Here is a 21,945-nt window from a genome sequence, read left to right as displayed (position 1 = left end):
GTTACGCCCCCGCCCTGAGCGACGCGATTGTCAACAGTCCGCTCCAGGGCAGGGGGGCGTGGCGGCGTGAGTGGCCCAGACCTTCGTATTTTTTTCTGTATGTGGCCCTCGGGATAAAAAGTTTGGACACCCCTGCTTTAGTGTCTACATTGGTATTTTTACTTCAAGTGCTTCATGTCTCCTAACCATAGAAATATGAACTAAATATTTCCTCACTCTGAATGAATGCATGTGTGTTTTTGTCTAACAACCTGCGTGGGAGAGTTCCCCAGAATAACATCTAAATGAGCTCTAACGTTTTGATAACACAACACTTCAGATTCGAAGCTGCAGCAGCAACATGTCAGATGTGAGTGAGACCTGCTGCTCTGGTTTGAATGAGGTGGACTTGGCCGACTGCAGGTTTCCATATTACCTTCATAAGCTGTGATGTAAATGAAACAGCAGCGTTTCTCCTCAGTTTCCTCAAGGTTACAAGCAAACACTCAGTGACCGATGCCTTCAGGTTTATTCAGAAGTGGTCGTCGTAAAAAAGAGTGTTTTCTTGTGGTTGATGGGTCACAGACCAAATCCTCATCCTCACCCCAACCTGGAACTCCTGACACATTACCTACCATGTGGTCGGGTTCTGTCAAGACAGTGAACAGGTGAGAGTTTGACAAAAACCAGAACCAGAATCAAACCGGTCAGACAGGAAGTGGTTTCTACAGCTGGGAGGCGTCTTTGTCCAGTTGTGTCCCACCGGCAGAGACTTCCTGAACACACAGGTTTAATTCACAGTGAATGTGTTGTTGAAGTGGTTTGGACCCAGGTTCTGTTTTGCTTTGCTGCTGTGATGTCTTATCAACTGGGATTTAGGTGGATTATGTAGATAATGAGCAGAACCAGGGATCAGACCGGGATTGTTTTAATGTCAGAGACCAGAAGCGGCTGATGGAGTGAGTGTGGAGTCGGATTAGTTTGTAGCACTTAACAGGTTTAACTTTAAGTCTTGTAGTAGGTTGAGCCTTTTCACGACTTTTAATCTGCAAAGTGGCTTCAGACCAGCACTTGGGAAAAGGCAGAATTCAGACACCGGCTTCGTACATTAAATAACAGAATCTGACACTTCTAAGTGTGTGAGCACTTTTGTTAGAGGAGGACACAGTGAAATCTGAGGTGGACCAGTGATCCAGGCAAACCACTGGAGGTCAGCAGCCCCATGCGTCTGTGACTGTGTGTGTGTCTGTGTGTGTCTGTGTGTGTGTGGTCAGACCGCAGGAAGCTGCTGTATTCATGCTTCATGTTACAGGAAGAAGTTTTAAGTGAACTTCTTTCTCTGTTTCGTCTTTGCTGGAGTTTTACAGCTGAACAGGAAAATAGAAAATGAATCAAGCGTAATCTTTGCAGCATTTGTCTCCATTTGACTTCCATTGAGAATTACAGCCTCTTCCCCTCACAACAATAAAGCCAGAATATCTTGGATACCTACAGATTAAATGATCGTTAACAAAATTTGTGTATATTTCATACAACCCAAAATGATTGGACATCCTGGTACCAGGTACTGTCTCTGTGAAAAGAGTTTTCCAGCTTCTTAATGAGGTTTACAAGAGACTTCTGTAAACGCTGCTGTCCTTGTTCAGGTTTGAAAAGTCCAGGGTTGTGTTGTCGTGGTTTTCATCAGATTCAGTTCACACACGGCACCAGTCCTTGGTTTGACCGGTCTCCAGCACTGGGCCTCAGCAGCCCTGTCTGAATCAGCCTGCTGATGCTGGGCAGTATTTCACCTCCACTTCAGAACAGGCTGATCGATAGGGGGTTGAGTCCGAGCCGTGATTTGTTCGGCTGTAATGAAGCAGCATGAATCACCATTAGCTCCCTGGCTGATGCTGTCTGGCAGCATTACAAACCCTTTACACAGATTGGATCATTATAAATGAGCTGTGGCACTGAACACCGACTGAATCCTGAGTTCTGCTGATGTGTTTGTCTCTATTCTTTGTTTCCTCTGTCGGCTGGATTAGTGCAATTCGTCTGGATCTTATGTGGCAATGGTCACCTAGAGAGTGGAAATATAGACGGACGATATATAAGCTCCTAAAAGTGAAGCGAAAAAACATCAGGATCGCCCTCTGGTGGCTGGCTGCCATACCTGTCAAAAATCCCACCTCGTCCATGTTAGCAGACGGGACCAAACTAAAGGATCTAAGTAGAAATTACATAAATGGTTCCTGTCGTTTGAGGTAGTTGCTTTAAAAGTAATGAGTTTGGTTCCAGAACTCGCTGATGAGTCAATCTGAGGGAAGGCCGACCTCCTCTCCTCCTCCCACTGGACTTGGAGCAGGAACTCTCTGTCTCTGAAATTAAGCTGGAATGAAAATTGACAAATAACTTGTTCAAGTGCAGCCCACGTATCAGTCTGCACAGTCTTTACTCCTCCACCGCGCCTCCTCCTGACTTCTGATCAGCATCGTGGCCCAAACTTCTCAGCAACTTTCCGACGAGTTGGCGATTTCCCTGACTGGCTGGCGGAGGCGTTCAACTGCGAGGCGGTAATTCTACTTGCATATGGAGTCCAGTCCAGACACTTTGTTTTAATGCCTTCAAGCCAGCGATGAGGCATCATGTCTCAGGTTGTCCGTCCGTCCGTCTCCTTGTTGTGAACTCAAAATCTCAAGGACGCCTCGAGCGAATGTCTTCAAATTTGACTGAAACTCAGTAGGACTCGAGAAATAACTGATCAGATTTTGGTGGTCAAAGGTCAAGGTCACAGTGACCTTACAATAGATGCATAAGTTCTCATTGGGACTCAAAGATGAACTGATTAGATTTCATAGGTCAAAGGTCACAGTGATTAGAGAAACAGGTTGGTGGAGGCAGCCGCAGAGTAATTCAGTTTTTCATTTGGATTTGAGTGACATGGGTTTTTCCTAATTACCTCTTTGGAAAACAAGTGGCTTAATTCCTTCAAATTTAAATAAGTCATTAAACATCAGCTTACGGCTCAGGTTTTTTATTTTTTTGTTCTCATGCTTGTCAAACTCATGATTTACCAGTTGTTTTCTCTCATTGCTGATTCTTAACCGGCGGCTTTTTGCCATATGGACTATCACCAGAAATCACTCCAGTGTTTTATTTCATATTCAGACTCACTTCGACTGGGCTGTTATTAAACACCCGTTGCAGCTGTGCTCATGTGACAGTGATGTAACTCTCACACCCCCGAGCTGACAGAGCGACTCCGCCTCCACGAGTCTTCATCACCGGCGTCAAAGCTGTGATGAATCGTTGGCTCTCTGCCAGCACGCCGTGATAATTCTTCCTTGTCAAACATGTTTTCTTACTGAGCCCCACTGGACCGGTCACACAGGTGACGCTCATCAGATACACTGGATTGGGATATTAGTTGTGATGCACATATGTCAATAATAAGAAAAACGCAGCATTAGAATATTGATTTGGACAATGATAACCATGGCAACGCTCAAAGCTTTGCAGCGTTTGGATCAGAAGTGATTCTTGTGAAATGACATTCTAGGTGGTTTTGCCACGGCGACTCCCACTCGAGCAGTAATTGGTTTTGATTGTGATGTGCGACCCAATGAAAACATGTCATAACAAATCAAGCAGTGAGGCTGAGGGTTGGACACGAGCCGTAATCCCATCCTGGGAAAAAACCTTTTAGGAGCAAAAAGTCTCTTAAGTGGTTTTGTGTTTGCGTCTCATTCTCCAGAGCCAGAAGGATCAGGCGAATGAGAACCCGGACTCGGACTGGGACCTGGTTTGTGTGACTGGTGTGTGAGCGGATGTTTGCTCGGTCGCAGAAACACAGAGTGAAAAAACGACAAACCGCTTCAGGTGCTTTTAACTGTTGTTCTTCAGTGTCTTTATTCTACTGTTGAGACTTAATGCAGCATGGGACACCTTCAGTGAAAGGTTAGGAGGAAACATCCTTCATCACCAACACCACAGTACATCTCACTCTGTGTGCACAGCAGCATCATCAGTCATCTGAGCAGTTCCTCATCGATTCAGGCTCATGAGCGATTCAGAAGGAAGTAGTGGAAACAGTAGAAAGCTCTTTTTACTGTGATTATTACGGCAGGAAAGTGGTGCAGCCGAGTGGAAAGTGTCACCAGAGACCCTGTAATCTCTGTAAGTAACAGCCTGGTGCCTCTTAGGGCCAGTTTCAACTCTGCTGATTCCTTCTTCAACCTGATGAACGTGACCGAGCAGCAGGAGGAAGACAAACATGAATCAATGAGAACAATCACAGCACCTTCCTGAAGTCAAATGACACGTCCAACAAGTCCACCTGATATCATAATTAAAGCCAGACCGATTTATCATATTGTCTGATAACATTCTCTTATAGACATTTTACATTTGTTTGCTTATATGATCAGATTTTTGAACTGTAAATCACTTCAAGCTCTTCTTCTTCTTCTTCTTCTTCTTCTTCTTCTTCTTCTGATCTCATATTTCCACCAAGGAGGTAATCGTGTTTAAACCCGTCTGTTTAATTGTTGCATGTTTGATAGATTGAAACTTGGTGGAAGGATGTGGTCTGTGTCAGGGAAGAACTAATCTTTATCTGGGAGATAATTTTTCTCAAAATCTTTGTTGATTTCTCAGAGAATAATTCATGGACCTTTAGGGAAGAAATCATGTGTAGAGATCTTATATTTTACTGTGTGATTGATGGCGCCTGATTGAGTTCAAGGGACTGTTGGGCCTCGGGGGAGGTGTGACCTCTAACCAGTGACCTTCCAGTTACTTGTTTTTATATTGTTGTGAATACTTAAACAATGAAAACAAAAACGCAGTAACCTTTAATGACCATCAGAGGGCTGACGCAGTGTTTCAGTTCCCCTCATTGACTGTAAATAAAGATGGATGACACGTCTGCACCTCCTTTAGAAATGGAGCCAAACTATCTCAGCTACAACCACTGCCATCTAGTGGTGAGTGAGTAAGTGTGCAGTAGTGAGGAGTCGTGGTTTCAAGGTCCGACCAGTAAACCACCTAACATGGATACGGTTCACCAGTGGTACTGCAGCCAGCCACCAGGGGAGATCCAGGGTCCTGGTCTTCCCTTCTGGGACGTGTCTGTGGCGTCCCTGTGGCGTCTTCACGTCCTCCCTGTCATCACAGGCGTCTGTCTCGCAGCTGAAGTGAATGTTTCAGTGTGAGACTGGACAAAGGACGTCTTTGTCCCTGATGGACTGACGGAGCCTCTTGCTGCCTGCTGCTCAAGCTGCTGCATGTCTCTCTGCACTGCCTGGTTAACTGCCTCGGTGAGTTCATGGCTGCATGAGTCTCACCCTGGAGGGTTTACACCCCCCCCCCCCCACCATCACCAGGCTGCTCTGTGAAGTGGGACATTGTTCCTTGATGCTCTGCAGGACAGTGACGCTCAGCAGCGACTGCAGCCAAACGTGGGTTTTCACATTGTGTAGACGTAGCAGTACACATTTGAATAACACTCAAATCCACCAAGGAAGAGACAAAGATCAGTCTTTCCTCCTTTAGAAAACCTCTCTGGTGTCTTTGGTACAGTCCGTCCATCTCGTATGAGGAGCTGCTGCTTCTCTGTGGTCTCACTCTGCAGCTCTTCTCAGTCTCAGCTGTCAATCATCACTTCTCAGCCTGTTTTTATATCAAATAACTGATCAGAAACACGTAACCGTAGTAACAGTGATGTTTTAAAACAAAGGTATTGTGGAGTTGTGTGAGACCTGGTTTCTGCTGCTGCAGGTCCTGAGGGATCTGACTGACAGATGAGGGATTCAGGCTCTTCTCTGAACTCTGAGGCCTGTCCCAGCTCGGGTGGAAGTCTTTTCCTCCGTCTCCGTCTTCCTGTTTGATCTCCTGCAGAGGAGAAGAAAACATCTCCGGCTTGTTGTGAAATATTCATCAGGACTCTCGGTATTAACGGTTCCTCCACATGACTCGGCGTTTGAACCAGGCTGGAGAGGAGTGGGTTTTTACTGAGCAGTAAAAGAGACGTCTCGTCCTCGTCACCTTTCATCTCCTCACCCGTCTCCCCCCCCCCCTCTTGTCCCCCCCTGCAGGTCGTCTCTATGCTATGCAGTCGGGCATGAAGCTGGACAGTAAAACACCCGAGTGCCGAAAGTTCCTGATCAAGCTCATGGACCAGCTGGAGTCGGTAAGTTCCCACTTCTGTGTGTCCTGGAGGGAAGAGGTGGAAACAGTTCTGTGTGTTGAACATATATGGTCTTATGTTTTATTACAAAGTCATTTTAATGGGAATTAAACTGATTCGGATAAGAACCAATAATCTAGATTCAGCATTTTAAGGACTTTAGGTTCCAAAGTTCTTTTCCCTTCAATTAAAAAAATCATCCGGGCCATAAATCCCTGTAGAGCTTCATTCACCATCACATCTGTCTGATTGAAGGGAATATTCCATATTTTAACTGATGAGATTTCAGAGGTCGAAGGTCTGGGGGAAACATGTTTTTTCTCAGTTCACTCGGGTTAGACGCTGCAAGAAATAGTTTTGAATCTTATAATAGAAGAGAAAAATCACACAAACCTGATATAAGTCATGTTAAACCTCAGTTTCTTTTACTTCTGATAACCGCACATGACTATCAGGAACAATCCAGTGCACATGACACTGCATGAAGGCTGCACGATATCAGGAAAACATCGTTAATTAATTAAGATTATCTCTATTTCTTTTAATTGATCATGTAGGGCAGCAGGGTTGATCTGATCGGAGTAATACATCGACATTAGAGAGTGAATGCTTGGCACATGAAACATCATTTATCGTAGTTTATGCCGTCTTTTGCGATACGTCTATCGCGCACGTTGGTACCAGCTTCAATTAGTTTCCTCGAGTTCTTCAGCCTTTCAAGTGCATATAGTCTGTTTAAAGCTTTAAAGCTGGTGGAGGTCGGAGCTTTCATTCGACACACTCTCACAAAGTGCGCTGCTCTCAACAGGGGCAACACTAATTAGGTTTTACAGGGTTGTTATGATGAAGGAGGCAGACAGATGGGATGGAGAGTCCCAACGGGAGTCAAACAAATGAGACCTGGAGGAACGGAAGACGACTCTCTGGTCCCATAATCGCAAATGGTGTTGATCCTGAACCAGACGTATAATCTCACTGCAGATGGAACGGATGACGGCTCCCTGGGGGCTGGCTGCACTGATGTGTGTTCATGTTTCTAATAAGTTTGGTTTTAATTAGGTACGTGATGATATAAAGACAGACGTCATGATTGACAGCTGTGGCTGCCTCTTGATTGGCCTTGGTTCCACAGCTACACCCCACGATCACTAGATGGCAGCGTTGGGATCCAAGATGTCTTGACGTCATGTCTTGATGTAGTTTATCGATCGCTCAGAGGCAATTAAAGGACACGAGGGACAGAGAGGAAAACATGTACACACTCACACAGCTGCTCCCTGGAGGCAGGTTTAACAGAGGCTCCGGGGATCTTCATTACTGTTTCACACACTCACACACACACACTCACACACACACTCACACACACACACTCTCTAATGCGGACTCACAGCCGCTGCTTTGATGTTTGTGTGTTTTCTGTAGTTTCCTGTTGGTTATTTGTATTAAATGCACATGTTTATATATATTTTTTCTTCTGCTGCAGATGACCCCTCCCCTTGTTCTTTAGATATTAGCTCATTGCTGCGTGGGCATTTTGAAATATTATGTTAAATGTTTTTAAACCTTTAATCAGTTTTCTGGATGTATTAAAGGAGGTGGCAGTTTGTGCTGCACCCTTTATAGTTTATAATATTTAGTCTTAACTGTGTTAGTAAAATATCCAAAGCATCGGCCTGAACCTTTTCCTTCTTCCACCTTCTGGACGAGGTCAGTTAATCCATCTCAGAAAGAAGCGGGTTATAGTAAATATGTTGGATAGTAAATGGTGTTGAAGTAGCGCTGCTCTCGGGTTTGAGTCTCTGAGCTTCTCATCGTCTCTAAGGATGAACTCTTGTTTCTGGTGTCTTGTCCTCTTCATCCAAAGCTTGTGATATAAATGTAAATCCAGAAGTAAGTCACCTGGTGCCATTTTAATGTTATTCAGGTGTGCACTCGCATGAATCTGGAATCTGAAGGGTCACACACGGCATATCTGTCAATCTGGACAGGATTAAGAGTTATTAATCAGGCTAATCAACCCAGGCTATGAAAGCTGGTTCAGCTCTGGTTACAGCCGTTAACATGGGTGTCCACACACCCTGGGTCACAACTTGCATTTATAATATATACTTTACTTTTTACATTCATCCCTTTCACAGCTTTTATTTGTTTACATACACATGAAATTGGTTTGTCCAAATAGTAAAAGAATGAATTGGATCCAGATTTGTCTTTGAACAGACGGTTCAGGTTCATAACTCAGTTGTCAGCCGCACTAGAAGAAGCCTGATTCTTGAATCCGTGCACAAGCAAGCGACTGTAAAACATTGAAACCTCTGAAAAGGTCTTTTCTCTTCTCCTCTTTCTGAAACCTGGGGATACCCGGAGGTTTTTTCTATGTTCCACTTCTTTATGAGCTGTTGCCAGAAGCTGTGACTCATCTCTGCAGCGCGAGCGAGTCGGGAAACCAACCACAGCAGCTTCTCTCTCTCTCTCTCTCTCTCTCTCTCTCTCTCGCTCTCTCTCCCCAATGACCTGGCACATACGCACAATACATGTTGGACTCATTAACTCTATTTTCCACTCATCCACCACGGGCTCAACTCTCCGAGGCTTCGCTCTCACTGGGATGTTGGAAAAAATCACTTGTTGAAAAATCTGTTTCATATCGGGCACAGTGGGAAATCAGACACTGCTAAATTTAGAGTTCTGTCTGCGTAGTCACAAAAGTTATTGTCTAAAAATACATTGAATCATCAAATCAGGATGTGAATTAAAGTGGTCATCATTACAGTCACGTGTTTACACTCCGCCTCTCAAGGTGCTTGTTCTAGTGTGATGGAGATAATTCAAGACATTTCAGCATTTGTTTGTTTGTAAGCGGTTAATTTCAGAAGAAACCATTCATCTGTGGTGCAGATCCAATCGGGGGGGCGGATTCAGATCCTTCTTTCTCCATTTTCTTTAATATTGCTGGATGTGATGTTGGCTCTGGTAGTGGACTAGCTATCAGCAGGAGGCTGCAGGGGGGCTCGTGTCTCAGCACAGAGCGGCACCCTGCTGGGTCAGTGGTCTCAACATCTGGAACGGTTTCACTGGCTTCACTGGTTTCACTGGTCTCACTGGTTTCACTGGTTTCACTGGTTTCACTGGTCTCACTGGTTTCACTGGTTTCACTGGTCTCACTGGTCACACAGTTTCACTGGTTTCACTGGTTTCACTGGTTTCACAGTTTCACTGGTTTCACTGGTCTCACTGGTTTCACTGGTCTCACTGGTCTCACTGGTCTCACTGGTCTCACTGGTCTCACTGGTTTCACTGGTTTCACTGGTCTCACTGGTCTCTAGACGCCAACTTCCTGCAACTGCTAGTTCAACTCAAAGTTTAGTTGTTGGTCAGATGAGAAGTGGAGAGTTGGTGGAACCTTGTGACTTTCTCTGATCTCAGATGCTTCGTGTTCCCTGACCAGTTGTCTCCCCTTCATTTTACACTCAGTGCAGTGGTTTTACATTCCTCTGCTGGGCCGCACACACATACACACACAGACACACACAGACACACACACGCACACGCACACACGCACACACAGACGCACATTGATTGAGTCAGTGAACAGAGTATCTATTCAGTCAGGCTCCTACTGCTGGAAGCAACCAGCTGTTTGCCTGAGGGATTTTTACAAGAAACCTGAAGCTCGGCTGGAAGCAGCCCCAGAGAGTGAGACACAGAGAGAGTGAGACACAGAGAGAGTGAGACACAGAGAGAGTGAGACACAGAGAGTGAGACACAGAGAGTGAGACACAGAGAGTGAGACACACAGAGAGTGAGACACACAGAGAGAGAGACACACAGAGAGTGAGACACAGAGAGTGAGACACACAGAGAGAGAGACACACAGAGAGTGAGACACAGAGAGAGTGAGACAGAGAGTGAGACACACAGAGAGTGAGACACACAGAGAGTGAGACACACAGAGAGTGAGACACAGAGAGAGTGAGACAGAGAGTGAGACGCACAGAGAGTGAGACACAGAGAGTGAGACACACACAGAGAGAGTGAGACACAGAGAGTGAGACAGAGAGAGTGAGACACACAGAGAGAGTGAGACACACAGAGAGTGAGACACAGAGAGAGTGAGACACACAGAGAGTGAGACACAGAGAGAGTGAGACACACAGAGAGTGAGACACAGAGAGTGAGACACAGAGAGTGAGACACAGAGAGTGAGACACAGAGAGTGAGACACAGAGAGTGAGACACAGAGAGAGTGAGACACAGAGAGAGTGAGACACAGAGAGAGTGAGACACAGAGAGAGTGAGACATAGAAAGTGAGACACAGAGAGTGAGACACACAGAGAGTGAGACACAGAGAGTGAGACACACAGAGAGTGAGACACAGAGAGTGAGACACAGAGAGTGAGACACACAGAGAGTGAGACACACAGACAGAGTGCATGTGTAATTAATTGTTATTGATTAAACGTGTGTGTTTTCCAGATGAAGAAGGAGATGAGTGACCATGACTCCATCACTCAGGAGGTCGTTGGCAACGCCCACATCGAAAACTACGCCTTAAAGATGTTCATGTACGCCGACAACGAGGACCGGGGGGCTCGATTCCACAAGTAAGAGACAGACTCCTCCTCTTGTCTATCACATGACGCACACACAAACACACACACGTGTCAGACTTTGTGTTTCAAATCCTAGTTCCATCGTCTCTTAGCAACAGACGGAGTGAACGAGGTCACATGTGTTCATCAGAGATCGGTGGAATTACCGTTTGACCTTTGTTCACGTTGCAAGACCTGTGTTGGAAGCATCAGCGTGATGTGAATGTCAGGAATGATTCTAACACGTGACGTGAAACCTGAAGAACACAAAGATCTCAGGATGAAGAAGAGAAGCCGGACACGTAGAAGATGAAGACGAAGATGAAGAAGAGGAGCCGGACACGTAGAAGACGAAGACGTCCACTTGGAAACACGAGGAGATTCCAGATCTTCTGGTGATGAGGCCGACGCCGTGTGGAGGAGCTGGAAACAACAACACTGATCTGTCCACAGCAGAGTTTGTACGTCATGTCCCGCCTCTTGCTGCTCTACAGGCCCCGCCCCTGCTGCTCTACAGGCTCCGCCCCTCGCCTGGATGTTCCCCCATGTTCCTGTTTGAACGAGTCGGACCCGACAACCTGCTGCTGCTTCACACACACTCACTACTTGTGTTGAACCTCAGCAGATCTTCTCCTGTAGTTCAGGACTTGCTGGATGTGTCTTGTTACACGTGATGACTCATCCAGCGCTCGCCGCTCCTCAAACCACAGTCACTTCTTCTCTATCCGTGCTGCTCACCACACTTTTCCATCCGCTCTCCATCTTGGTTTTCACACTGAGTTTCATCCTGTTGTGTGAGAAGATACCAACTCATACCACTGTGATGAAAAGTCCTCTGTGTAGTTCTCACAGAGGGGTTTTAGTTTTACTGGATCAGATCCCCTGCATGTTATAATGTTAATGTTTTAAAATCCCAGTTTCTCCTCCATGACCTGAAAGCTGTCTTGATGGAAACAGGAGCGTGAGTCAGTGAGTGTGAGCCGCTGGTGGCAGCTTGTGGAGAATGAATGGATCCAGGCGACAGGTTCTCTGGACGTGTTCACGCTTTAAATCAGAGAGAGACGTGTCCAGCAGGTTCCGCTGGGGGGGGGGGGGACCACAAACAGGCTGTGGGTTTACGAGATGCAGGAGGACGCTGCTGACAGGAGCCAGGCCTCAGGGAGGTGTGGTGTCCCCCCCGGACACACACACACACACACACACACACACACACACACACACAAAGTAAATATTCACTAATTTACAAAAAAAAAACAAGCCCAAATGTGGGTATATATACATGGGTAAAAAAACAACTTGCGCATGTAACACACTCATTGACTCATTCACACACAGACACACACACACACACACACCCAAACACACACACGCTGGAGGTGAATGTTTATGAGGAACCTTGTTGGAATAAGAAACTTCCTCCGACATGTCGAGGCCTCTGCAGCTCACACGCTGCTCTACAAGTAACCCATTCATGTTAGTGTGTGTGTGTGTGTGTGTGTGTGTGTGTGTGTGTGTGTGTGTGTGTGTGTGTGTGTGTGTGTGTGTGTGTGAGTGTGAGTGTGTAAACCTGATTCTGATCCCTCAGCTCCATCAATGTGAATCAACAGAACCCGTCGCAGTGAATCTTGATTTCTCTGTGTGTAGTGACCAGATAACGATGTCCTGCTCTCACTGGTTCAATCCGGTCTCTGGGTTCACATCTCTCTCTTTGTATGAAACCAACATCCTGGTGTTTTCACATCTCAACCTTTCTTTCCTCTTCCTGTACAACACTCTGTGAAGTCTGTGTTTATTCATTCTGATCCAATCACTTGAGAGTTTTAACTTCCTCCTCAGTTGTCAGTGATGCTTAAATCTGCAGGTCGAGGTCGAACGTCCCTGACGACAGAGAGAAGACTGTCGAGCTGCTGTTTATTTGTGAATTAATTAATTTTTACTCTGTGCACACACACACACACACACACACACACACACACAAACATACACACACAGCTCAACTACAGAATGTGAGAAACTGGACGTATAATGTATTTTTGGTTTTATTGTCCTTTAAAGATGCAGAGTTGAGCTTTGAGCTTCACAGGAAAAATCAGTGTGATTAATCTCTCCTTCCTTCATCCCTCCTTCCTTCATCCCTCCTTCTCTCCTCCCTCCTCCTCTCTCTCTCTCTGCTGCAGGAACATGATCAAGTCTTTCTACACATCCAGTCTCCTGCTGGACGTCCTGTCTGTGTTCGGGGAGCTGTCAGAGGAGGTGAGATCAAGATCCTCAGATGTTCACTTCACTCCGCTGCATCAACGCAGAACTTTCTCTCTCCTCTCACACGAGAACTGGTCCTCAGAATGTGTTGCAAAAAGGAGAATACCTGTCGGGTTGACGTGAACACACACACACACACACACACAGACACACACACACACAGACACAGACACACACACAGACACTAGACCTAATCCATCTGGATGTGAATGAGGCACACACCAGATCTTTCTCGACATCGTGTCTAAATCTGCCAGGAGCCATTAATACATCAACGGGACACTTTTGTCCGTTCAGTTAGCTGTTCCACTGAGTGAGGCCTGATGAACACACACACACACACACACACACACACACACACTAACACACACACACACACTCGGCCGTCACACAATGAGTCCTCACAGTGAACGGACAGTCCGGACTGATTGAGTTTCAAGCAGTAAAAAGAGGTTTTCAGCAGCTTCCCACCTGAGCTTCCTACCGGCAGTGACCAGGCGAAGTGGTTCAGTGTTCGGTGACACCGTGGTGCATCAGAACGCCCCCCCCCCCTGCACCGTGACACTGGGGGACAGGTTCAGGATCTGAGGTGTGGAGCTAACCTCTGATCTTCCTGTGGAGACGAGCGAGGTCAGGTGTCCCTTAGAGGTTTCATTTCTCTTTCCTCCTGGTTTTTTTAAGCACTTTCCTCATACTCTCTTTCCATCAATGTTTTCTTATCATGTATCTTTGATCAAAATACATTAATAAAGGTTAATGCATTAAAGCAGGGGTGTCCAAACTACGGCCCGCGGGCCAACTGCGGCTCGCCATCCATTTTTAATTGGCCCGCATCAATGTCTAAAAATATAATTTTTTTTTTTTTTTTTTGAAACTCAAAATTTAGTCGAGCTAAAATGGCACTTACTTAAAGCACTTTGTTTTGCTTTATGGGGCCAGGCTTCTTCGACAGGGGAGAGGCGGGTGCATGCTTCTGCGTTTTCAGAGACACGCAAGAAGGGGCACGCAAGCACGCAAGAGCCCTTGCGTGCTTGCGTGCCCCTTCTTTCGTGCTTGCAAGCATTCACCAATTTTTGTAACTATACGACAAAGCTACGCAAGCCTCACGCAGCCCGCAAGGCTGTGATTGGTCCGCTAACTACATCCTTTCCAGACTCATATTTCCGGTTTCATGCCCCATAATACCGGCAGAAACCAAGGAAGATTTAGAAGAACGGATATGGACCAAATAGAAGAGCACTTGGCAGAAGAGATCTGAAAGTATGACCACTTGTATAACCCGTCACTGACTAAATACAAGGACACGCAGATGACCTGCAATTCCTGGAAGGAGATATCGGCTGACGTCGGTTTGCAGGTCGACGAGTGTATGAAGCTGTGCAGAAAGATCAGGGACAAATTTGTCCTCCAGAAAAAGTAATAAACAGTCGACAAAGACTGCCACACACAAAGAAGGTGTCTCTAAGGTTGTCTTCGACAAAAAAACGTTACTCCACCTAGTGGTCTGGCGGTGAATTGCTTTGCTGACTTGCTAGCTGTCCCTCAGAACGCCACCACGCAACACCCCCCCACCCTGAGCGACGCGACTGTCAACAGTCTACTCCAGGGCGGGGGGGCGTGGAGGCGTGAGTGGCCCAGTCCTTGGTATTTTTTTCTGTATGTGGCCCTCGGGACAAAAAGTTTGGACACCCCTGCATTAAAGGTTTATTTAGGTTCTTACGTAGTCAGCGTTTGTAATTCACATTCTCCTGATGTCTGGAGTCTTGATGATGACGGCAGGATGACTGGAGCTGTCGTTTCAATGTGTGAACAAATCGCTGCTGCTCAGTCTGGATTTTTAAACTTCTGCGTCCTCCAAAGAATCTCCGGCATGAAGGGAATCTCTGCTCACAGATGTTATTAGGAGCAAGATCTGGAGCCTGGCCGCAGCGTTTTGAATTCTACCTGGTGTGAGACGAAGTCACAGCGTACACGTCCGTCCGGGTGGAAGTCCAGCAGAGGACGGCTGTTCTCAGCTCTGTGTTTCAGCAGAGAGACGTATCTGTTCCATCAGCCCGAGTGTCCCGGCCCTGAACGGCTGCAGACAAAGGCAGCGTCCAGCGTCTGTCTCTCGCTGCCTGAAGCTGTGATTATCGTCCCTCCTGATTCCCCCAGAGACGTCTCGCTTTAGCTTCCACCTTCAGGTTGATTTGTCCTTTCACGCTCCAGAGCTGCTCTGACTCAGGCTGATCAACACCTCCAGTCTCAGACCTTAAATCCAGACCGTGACAAATACGCTCAAAGACTTTAAGACCAATACTTTTGTTGTAAAGAAATGAACTGAATGAGCAGAGCATTCTTCTCCCGATGCTGAGTGTCAGACGATGAGTAACGAGAAATTACAGAAGAGGGTCCATGTCAAACGGGCCCGTTTCAGAAATCATAAATCTGCTTCTCGGGTCCAAATAGTCTGTAACACAAATGACACGTTCTGTCCTTGTGCTCAAGATCAAGAATCAGATTTAAAACTACACAGTTAAATGTCCTGTTCCTGTTATCATCTATAAAAACAAAGAGTATCATTAACCAGAAGGTATACGGACATGTTCAGAGCCTGGAAGCTGGAACATGTGATGGTTGACACTGTGGGAGCTGGAGAATCTATATAATCTATATCTGTAATACTTTCCTCAATGTACTTCAAACACTTTATCATTGAGGTACAATCTGTTTTCACAGTCGTGATCCTGTCCATCGTGCTTTTACCGTCAGACACATATTCTTTAGAAATTCCCTCCAGGGACGAATAAAGTTGTTTTGAATTTAATTTGAACTGAATGTGCCGTCAGGATTTGTGTTATCCTAACACTTCCTGTCTGTCTATTCAACCGGCCTCCAGCAAATCCCCCTTTCAATTTTCTGTCTGGACTGTGTTCATGTTTTGAGAACTCACATGGCCTTGTCCTGTCAGTCATGTTTGTGTGTGAGTTATATCCTGACTCTCGGTGGTGTGACATCACAGCAGTGAGTGGGCGTGGCCTCCTTCAGGCCGACCTGAACAAACAGCTCCACCTCAGGAGGCCATTGTTCCTGAGCTGCTGAAAACACGCTCACTTCTCTGGAAGAAGCAGGAAGTTCTCCGTTCAGTGGTATCAGCTTCAGTTCAGTGTGACTCTGACCTCTCGTCACCTTTCACACCTCCTCTGCTCGCTCAAGTATCCTTGACCACTCTGATCTTCTGCTTATTGCCCACTGCTCTGTTATCCCTCGCTCTCTTTTCTGTCCTCGTTCTCCTCTTCACAGCCCGGTTTAACACCCCCGTCCCCCAATGAGTTCCCCAATCTGAATGTTTTCCACATGTGGTGCTCGCCTCCTCATCAACTGTCCCATACATGGCTCATGATGCGCCTGGAGTTCATTTGCATTGCCCTGCCTTCTGAAACCTGCCTAACAACATGACTAATAACTCCCTTTATCTCTCTCTGCCCTATTGTTCCACCTCCACCAGAACATCCAGCACAGGAAGTACGCCCGCTGGAAGGCCACCTACATCCACAACTGTCTGAAGAGCGGCGAGACGCCTCAGTCCGGGCCCATCGCCATGGAGGGCGACGAGGAAGCAGGTGGGACACACTGATACGACACAGAGAGACACACACAGGGCTAAAGCATGCTAACCAAGCATGCTAACGAAGCATGCTAACGAGAACCCCGGTCAAAACCTGTGTAGTAGACGATGAACCAAAGTGGCAAAAGGTTAAAGAAACAATCTTTTCAACATTTTAAGTGAAATTAGTAAATAGTTTTTGTGCAGTTTAGAGGCAAAGAGGAAAGTTTAGACGTCCCAAAAGATCTGATGTCTCACAAAACTTTGAGCAAGTTCTCAGAGTTTAATGAGCTTGTTGGAGCTGTGGTGTGTTCATGGTCAGTGAAGCAGATTCCAATACTCTGAAGAAGTTCAGAAATGGAAGTTACAGAATCCAGAAGGTCCAACGTTTTGCTTCGGCCCCTTTTCCTTTTTTTTATTTTAAAAATGTAAAAGTTATATCTTGAATTTATTTAGGACAATTTAAACGTCATACCTTTAAGAAACAAGAACATATTTTTTCTCTCAGCTTTTCACGTTGAAAACCAGTTCCTGCCCGTTCACGTGTTCCAACACGTCTCAGCTCTCTTTAGAGAACACCTCCTCTGGTGACGTTATTTGGGTTTGTGTGTATTTGTGTGTGTGTGTGCATTGGATTTGTATTGTGTACGTTATCAGTTGTGAGAGTGTTGCAGGAAAGCCCTTCGGGAGATTCGAGGTGTGCACAGAGTAGATTAGTGCTCCTCTGTTCTAACATTCAAAGTCACAGGGAATGAAATCACCGGGGTGTTTGCATGTGCATGAGATTGAGCTGATATTTAGTTGTTTTAATTCTGCGTCCTCCTCACGGATCAACGCTGAGTCTCTGACCTTTGTGGCAGTGAAGAGCTCCGCCCTCTGCCGCCAGCCGTCACTATGAAGCATAACCTTTAGCAGAAAGAAAGCACAGGAACACAGCAGGAGATCCAGAGGAGATTGAACGAGTCGCACGACTAAATGACCTCTTCAGCCTTTAAAGTTCACGGCCTTGTGAGGATCATGGGGCTGGACAAAGCACGACAGGAAACTGACCTTCTTGTTCGCCTGCCACCGGGGGGGCAGACAGATTTGCAGTAAATTAGAACAAGTGATGTTTCTCTGATTTACCGGCTGTCACAGCGTTCTACTATTGGCAGCTGGTAATTCAGTTGGATGTTTGCCTCGGGTTAAATCGAATATGTCTTTATTCTGTTACTCAACAAACTCTTAAACTGATTAACAGGATGATGTCACTTCTCTCATTCATTGTCTCGTGAGCAGAAGCTGATTCGTCAGTTTTGATGAACAATCACACTTTATTCTTTAGTCCATTAAAACTTTTTAAAGGCTTTTTTATTTGATTTCAACCTTTCGAAGTCTTTTTATTCAGTTTCAGAAAATGGTTTGATATTAATTCCATGGTATTAATTCTGCTGATTCTTCAGACTCTCATGAGCTTGAAGTAGAACTTGAAGTAGAACTTGAAGTAGAACTTGAAGTAGAACCTGAAGTAGAACCTGAAGTAGAACCTGAAGTAGAACCTGAAGTAGAACTTGAAGTAGAACCTGAAGTAGAACTTGAAGTAGAACCTGAAGTAGAACCTGAAGTAGAACTTGAAGTAGAACCTGGACTCGGCCTCATGCGGCTCCAAAGCATCTGGACTCATTTCCACATTTTACCTTCAGTGCTCGAGGTTTCATGAAGTGTCTCTGTGGACGACTCGACACGGAACTGGATCTCACTTTGGCGTGAACTCCTTCGGGCTCGCACACGTCTCCGTCCCCACTGGGGAACTCCAGCGTGTGTTTTCATACCAGGGAACTGAGGTCGACAGATTCCTGGCTCAAATGAACGCCATCTGCTCGTCCACGCCCATGAAACACGGCCTGCTCCCCCGTGACATCAGCTCGAGAACCCCTCGCAGCTGCACACGCGTGTACACTAACACACACACACACAGCGACACACACACACTCATCGTGGCTACATCACAACTCTCTCTCTTATGTTTCACTGACACACTCTCCTGCCTCCTCCCAGAGTGCACTAGGGTCTCTGTGTCAGTGATGTCATCATGACGGTAATATCATCGTGTGTGTGTGTGTTCGTGTGTGTTCGTGTGTGTGCGCGTGCGTGCGTGTTACAGGCACATCAGTAGTCCAGATGTTTTCTGGTTGGAGACGGAGAGCACATCTGTCTCTCTGTGTGAACGTGTTTCTGAAGTGTTGTCGTTTTGTCGTAGACACAACATGACTGAAGACGGATTGTGTCTTCTTTAGTTTTTTCTCAGTCACGATGGAAACTCATGGAACATAGAACATTAATAATCCCCCCCCCCCACTCCATGTTTGTAGCTCATTCCCTTAAACAGACTCTTACAAAAGGCTTTATTAATAGTCAGGTTGTCGTTTGTGTTCTTGTGAATCTGAAGAACACAAACGCTCAACGGACTCAAAGATGAACTGATTTGAATTCAGGGGTCGAAGGTCAAGGTCATGGTGGCCTCTCTGAACCTGTTTTTGGCCTCTTGATGATGATATCTTAATTCTGACTTTCAGGACTTCCTTCACATTGTGACCACTCGTCACTTGGACTCAAAGATAAACTGGTTCCCGGGGTCAAAGGTCACAGTGACCTCATGAGTCTCAGAACGTAAGTGTGTGTAGACTGAACCTTCCTGTTTCTGGCAGAGCCTCACATTCCTCTTCCAGATGGCAGGGCAGGGATCCCAGTTTAATGTGCAGACTCCCAGTGAACGCCCCCCCCCCCCCCCAGATGGTTTTGTGTGAGCGGGTCAGTCTGTGGTTCTGAAGTGTGATGATCTTCTGGGACTCAACTGGTCCCGAGTGTTGGTCTGGTTCTCTGTTGCCCGGGCGTCCCTCAGTGAAGTGAACCAGTAAGCGGGTTAATGAAGCTCGGGGGGGCGGCTGGGTCACACACACACGTTCCACTGGTTACAGGAACACGATTGTCTGCCAGCGGCTCTGGTCCACAGAGAGGGGGGGGGGGGAGGGGGGAGGAGCTTAGCAAGAGGAAAGGAATGGTGGGGAGAGTTATGGCAGAGAAAGAAAACAACTTCCAGAGTTTAGCTGTAAAACCATGAGGACGTGTTCTGTGACCCACAGAGGGAAATTAATTTAAAGTTCAGTGTTTGTTCTAAACATGTTTCTTCATCGAGATCCATGAAATATCTTCAGTAGAAACTAATTCTGGATCAGAACCTTTGTCTGGATCCACAGAATGAATTGAGTTCTGTCTCGACCCATGTTTCCTTCTCCACCGAGTTTACCAGAAACCTGAAAACTTCCTTAGCTCAGAGAATAATTCAGGATCATGATGAAAACAATCCGACTGATAAAAGATAATAAGTTGTTTGAATTGAAAGAGACTGTTGGGTTTGATCTCTACTGATATTCACGTTTCTCTTATCTCAGACGTTTCCCCACTCGGTCCCAAACAGATTCACAGAAACACTCATTTCATTCTTCATTCAATTCAGCTCAACCAGCGAGTGTCAGTCGGTGTGTGTGCAGCTTCCTGCCTGGGATGCAGTGAGGACAGATGCTGGGTTTCAACACGTATGGAGCACCATACATGACTTACGTATAAATAAATAAATAAATAAATGTATAAATAAATAAATAAATAAAAAAGGTAATACAGAAATTAATACAGAAATAAATACGTTAATAATAACAGAAATGTCTAAATAAATGTCTTCCACATTTATTTAGACATTTCTGTTATTAAGTATTTATTTATTTATTTCTGTTTTTAACGTTTTTATTTATTTTAATCTGTATTTCCTTTTTTAATTTATTTATTTATTTCTGTATTTATTTCTATATTTATTTATTTATCTATTTATACTTGTCATGTATGGTCCTCCATTAACACGCTGTGGAGAACACGTCTGCAGATCCACTCCGACATGTGTCATCAGTCAGAATCTCTCTGGCAGTGAGGAAGTGTTTCCTCTGAGTCGGGTGTGGTCGCTGGGAGCAGGAGCGTCTCCAGCGCCGGGCTCGTGCTGCACAGATGTAAACACGTTAGACTGGAACTTTCCTTCTTATTATAATATCCTGTTAAAGACGAGTTCCCTGTCCACAGCTCTGGACGTTTTGTCTTCAGTTGTTGTGACTTCACAGCGTCGCTCACCAGGAGAAACCGACTGATCCCTGAACTGCATCGAATCACCGAGACTGAAACTCTGGTTTAAAACTAATCACTGTGATTTCAGATGAGTGTGTGTGGCTCGGGGTTTAATCTCATCTCTATTCATTCAAACCATTTCTCCTCAACTATTTTATTTTGTACTTTTTATGAAGAAGCTTTTTCTCCGCGTGTGATTGAGACTCAAAGGTTTAAGCCCCCCCGCTCACAATTTCTTTCTGCGGCGGCAAAGCTTCATTTCTGCAGATTAACGCTTGGTTCCTGTTCCGGCGCTGTAAGCCGCGGCGGCTGATGATGATGAGACGTGATGAGCTGCAGCGACGCTCTTGTCAGTGTTGTTCTCTGATGATGCATCACATGGATTCTGCCACCGGGACAAAGTTCTTATTATCTGTCCCCAGATATATTTAATGTCCTCTGCTACGTGTCCTCTCTTTATGTTTCTGTGGCGCTCACGCAGGTCACATGATCATATCTATGGCGTCACGTCATCTCACAGAAAGACTGCGGTGACGCTTCAATCTGATCAAGTGAGAAGTCGTTTTCTAAAAGAGTTTTATAGAAGCAACAGGTGGAGTTTTATTAACACTTTGACTCATTACTTCTCTGGTGAATCCGGCTGAACCAGACTAGGGATGAACCGGTTTCTGGTTTTACGATGAACCACAGTCGACACCCGGTGGTTGGTGTTAGCGTGTGAAGTTTAAAGAGGTTGATCACCGCGGTGTGAAGCTCATGGTCAAACCAGTCGAGCATCAACCACAGTGAGCAGCAGCCTGGGTTTGTCATGTGAAGTTTACTTTGTGTTTGTTTGATTGGCCCAAGAGTTTATGAAACACACATTTAAGGAAGTGGAGCTGCTACACAACCTGAGACCCTGTGGAGAAGTTTGACCTGAGCCCTCTTCTTCTCCGTTTCTCTCACAGACGAGTTTGGAGCTGCAGGTTCCTCCGGCCTCTCGCAGGGCGGATCCTTCAGGGGAGCTCCTCCTTCTTCTCAGTCCTTTGACGACCAGGGTTCAGATCCAGGTCCGGCCCCCGGGTTCGGCTTCACTCCGGGTCCAGGACCATCGGCACCATCGGGTTCTGGCTCCATCAACTACAACAACGTGCACATCCCCCCCGGGGCCCACGCACCGGCCAACACTCCAGCCGAGCTGCCTCCACCCGCAGGTATGAAGAGAGAGTGT

At 46.0% G+C, this 21,945-nt stretch overlaps 1 protein-coding gene across 2 annotated transcripts in view; it reads left to right on the top strand.

Moving 5' to 3' along the window:
• vta1 (vesicle (multivesicular body) trafficking 1) overlaps nucleotides 1-21,945 on the top strand; it is a 32,653-nt gene that overhangs the window by 2,526 nt on the left and 8,182 nt on the right. For both annotated transcript variants that reach the window (XM_061091521.1, XM_061091520.1), the window contains exons 2-6: nucleotides 6,057-6,151; nucleotides 10,626-10,753; nucleotides 12,919-12,994; nucleotides 16,488-16,602; nucleotides 21,683-21,928. In XM_061091521.1, coding sequence (XP_060947504.1) covers nucleotides 6,057-6,151; nucleotides 10,626-10,753; nucleotides 12,919-12,994; nucleotides 16,488-16,602; nucleotides 21,683-21,928 — 660 coding nt within the window. The remainder of the gene's footprint in view (nucleotides 1-6,056; nucleotides 6,152-10,625; nucleotides 10,754-12,918; nucleotides 12,995-16,487; nucleotides 16,603-21,682; nucleotides 21,929-21,945) is intronic.

Source organism: Limanda limanda, chromosome 18 (assembly GCF_963576545.1).
Source record: "Limanda limanda chromosome 18, fLimLim1.1, whole genome shotgun sequence".
NCBI lineage: Eukaryota > Metazoa > Chordata > Actinopteri > Pleuronectiformes > Pleuronectidae > Limanda > Limanda limanda.
The sequence above is the reverse complement of the archived record's forward strand: the minus strand, read 5'-3'. Positions and strand labels throughout refer to the sequence as shown.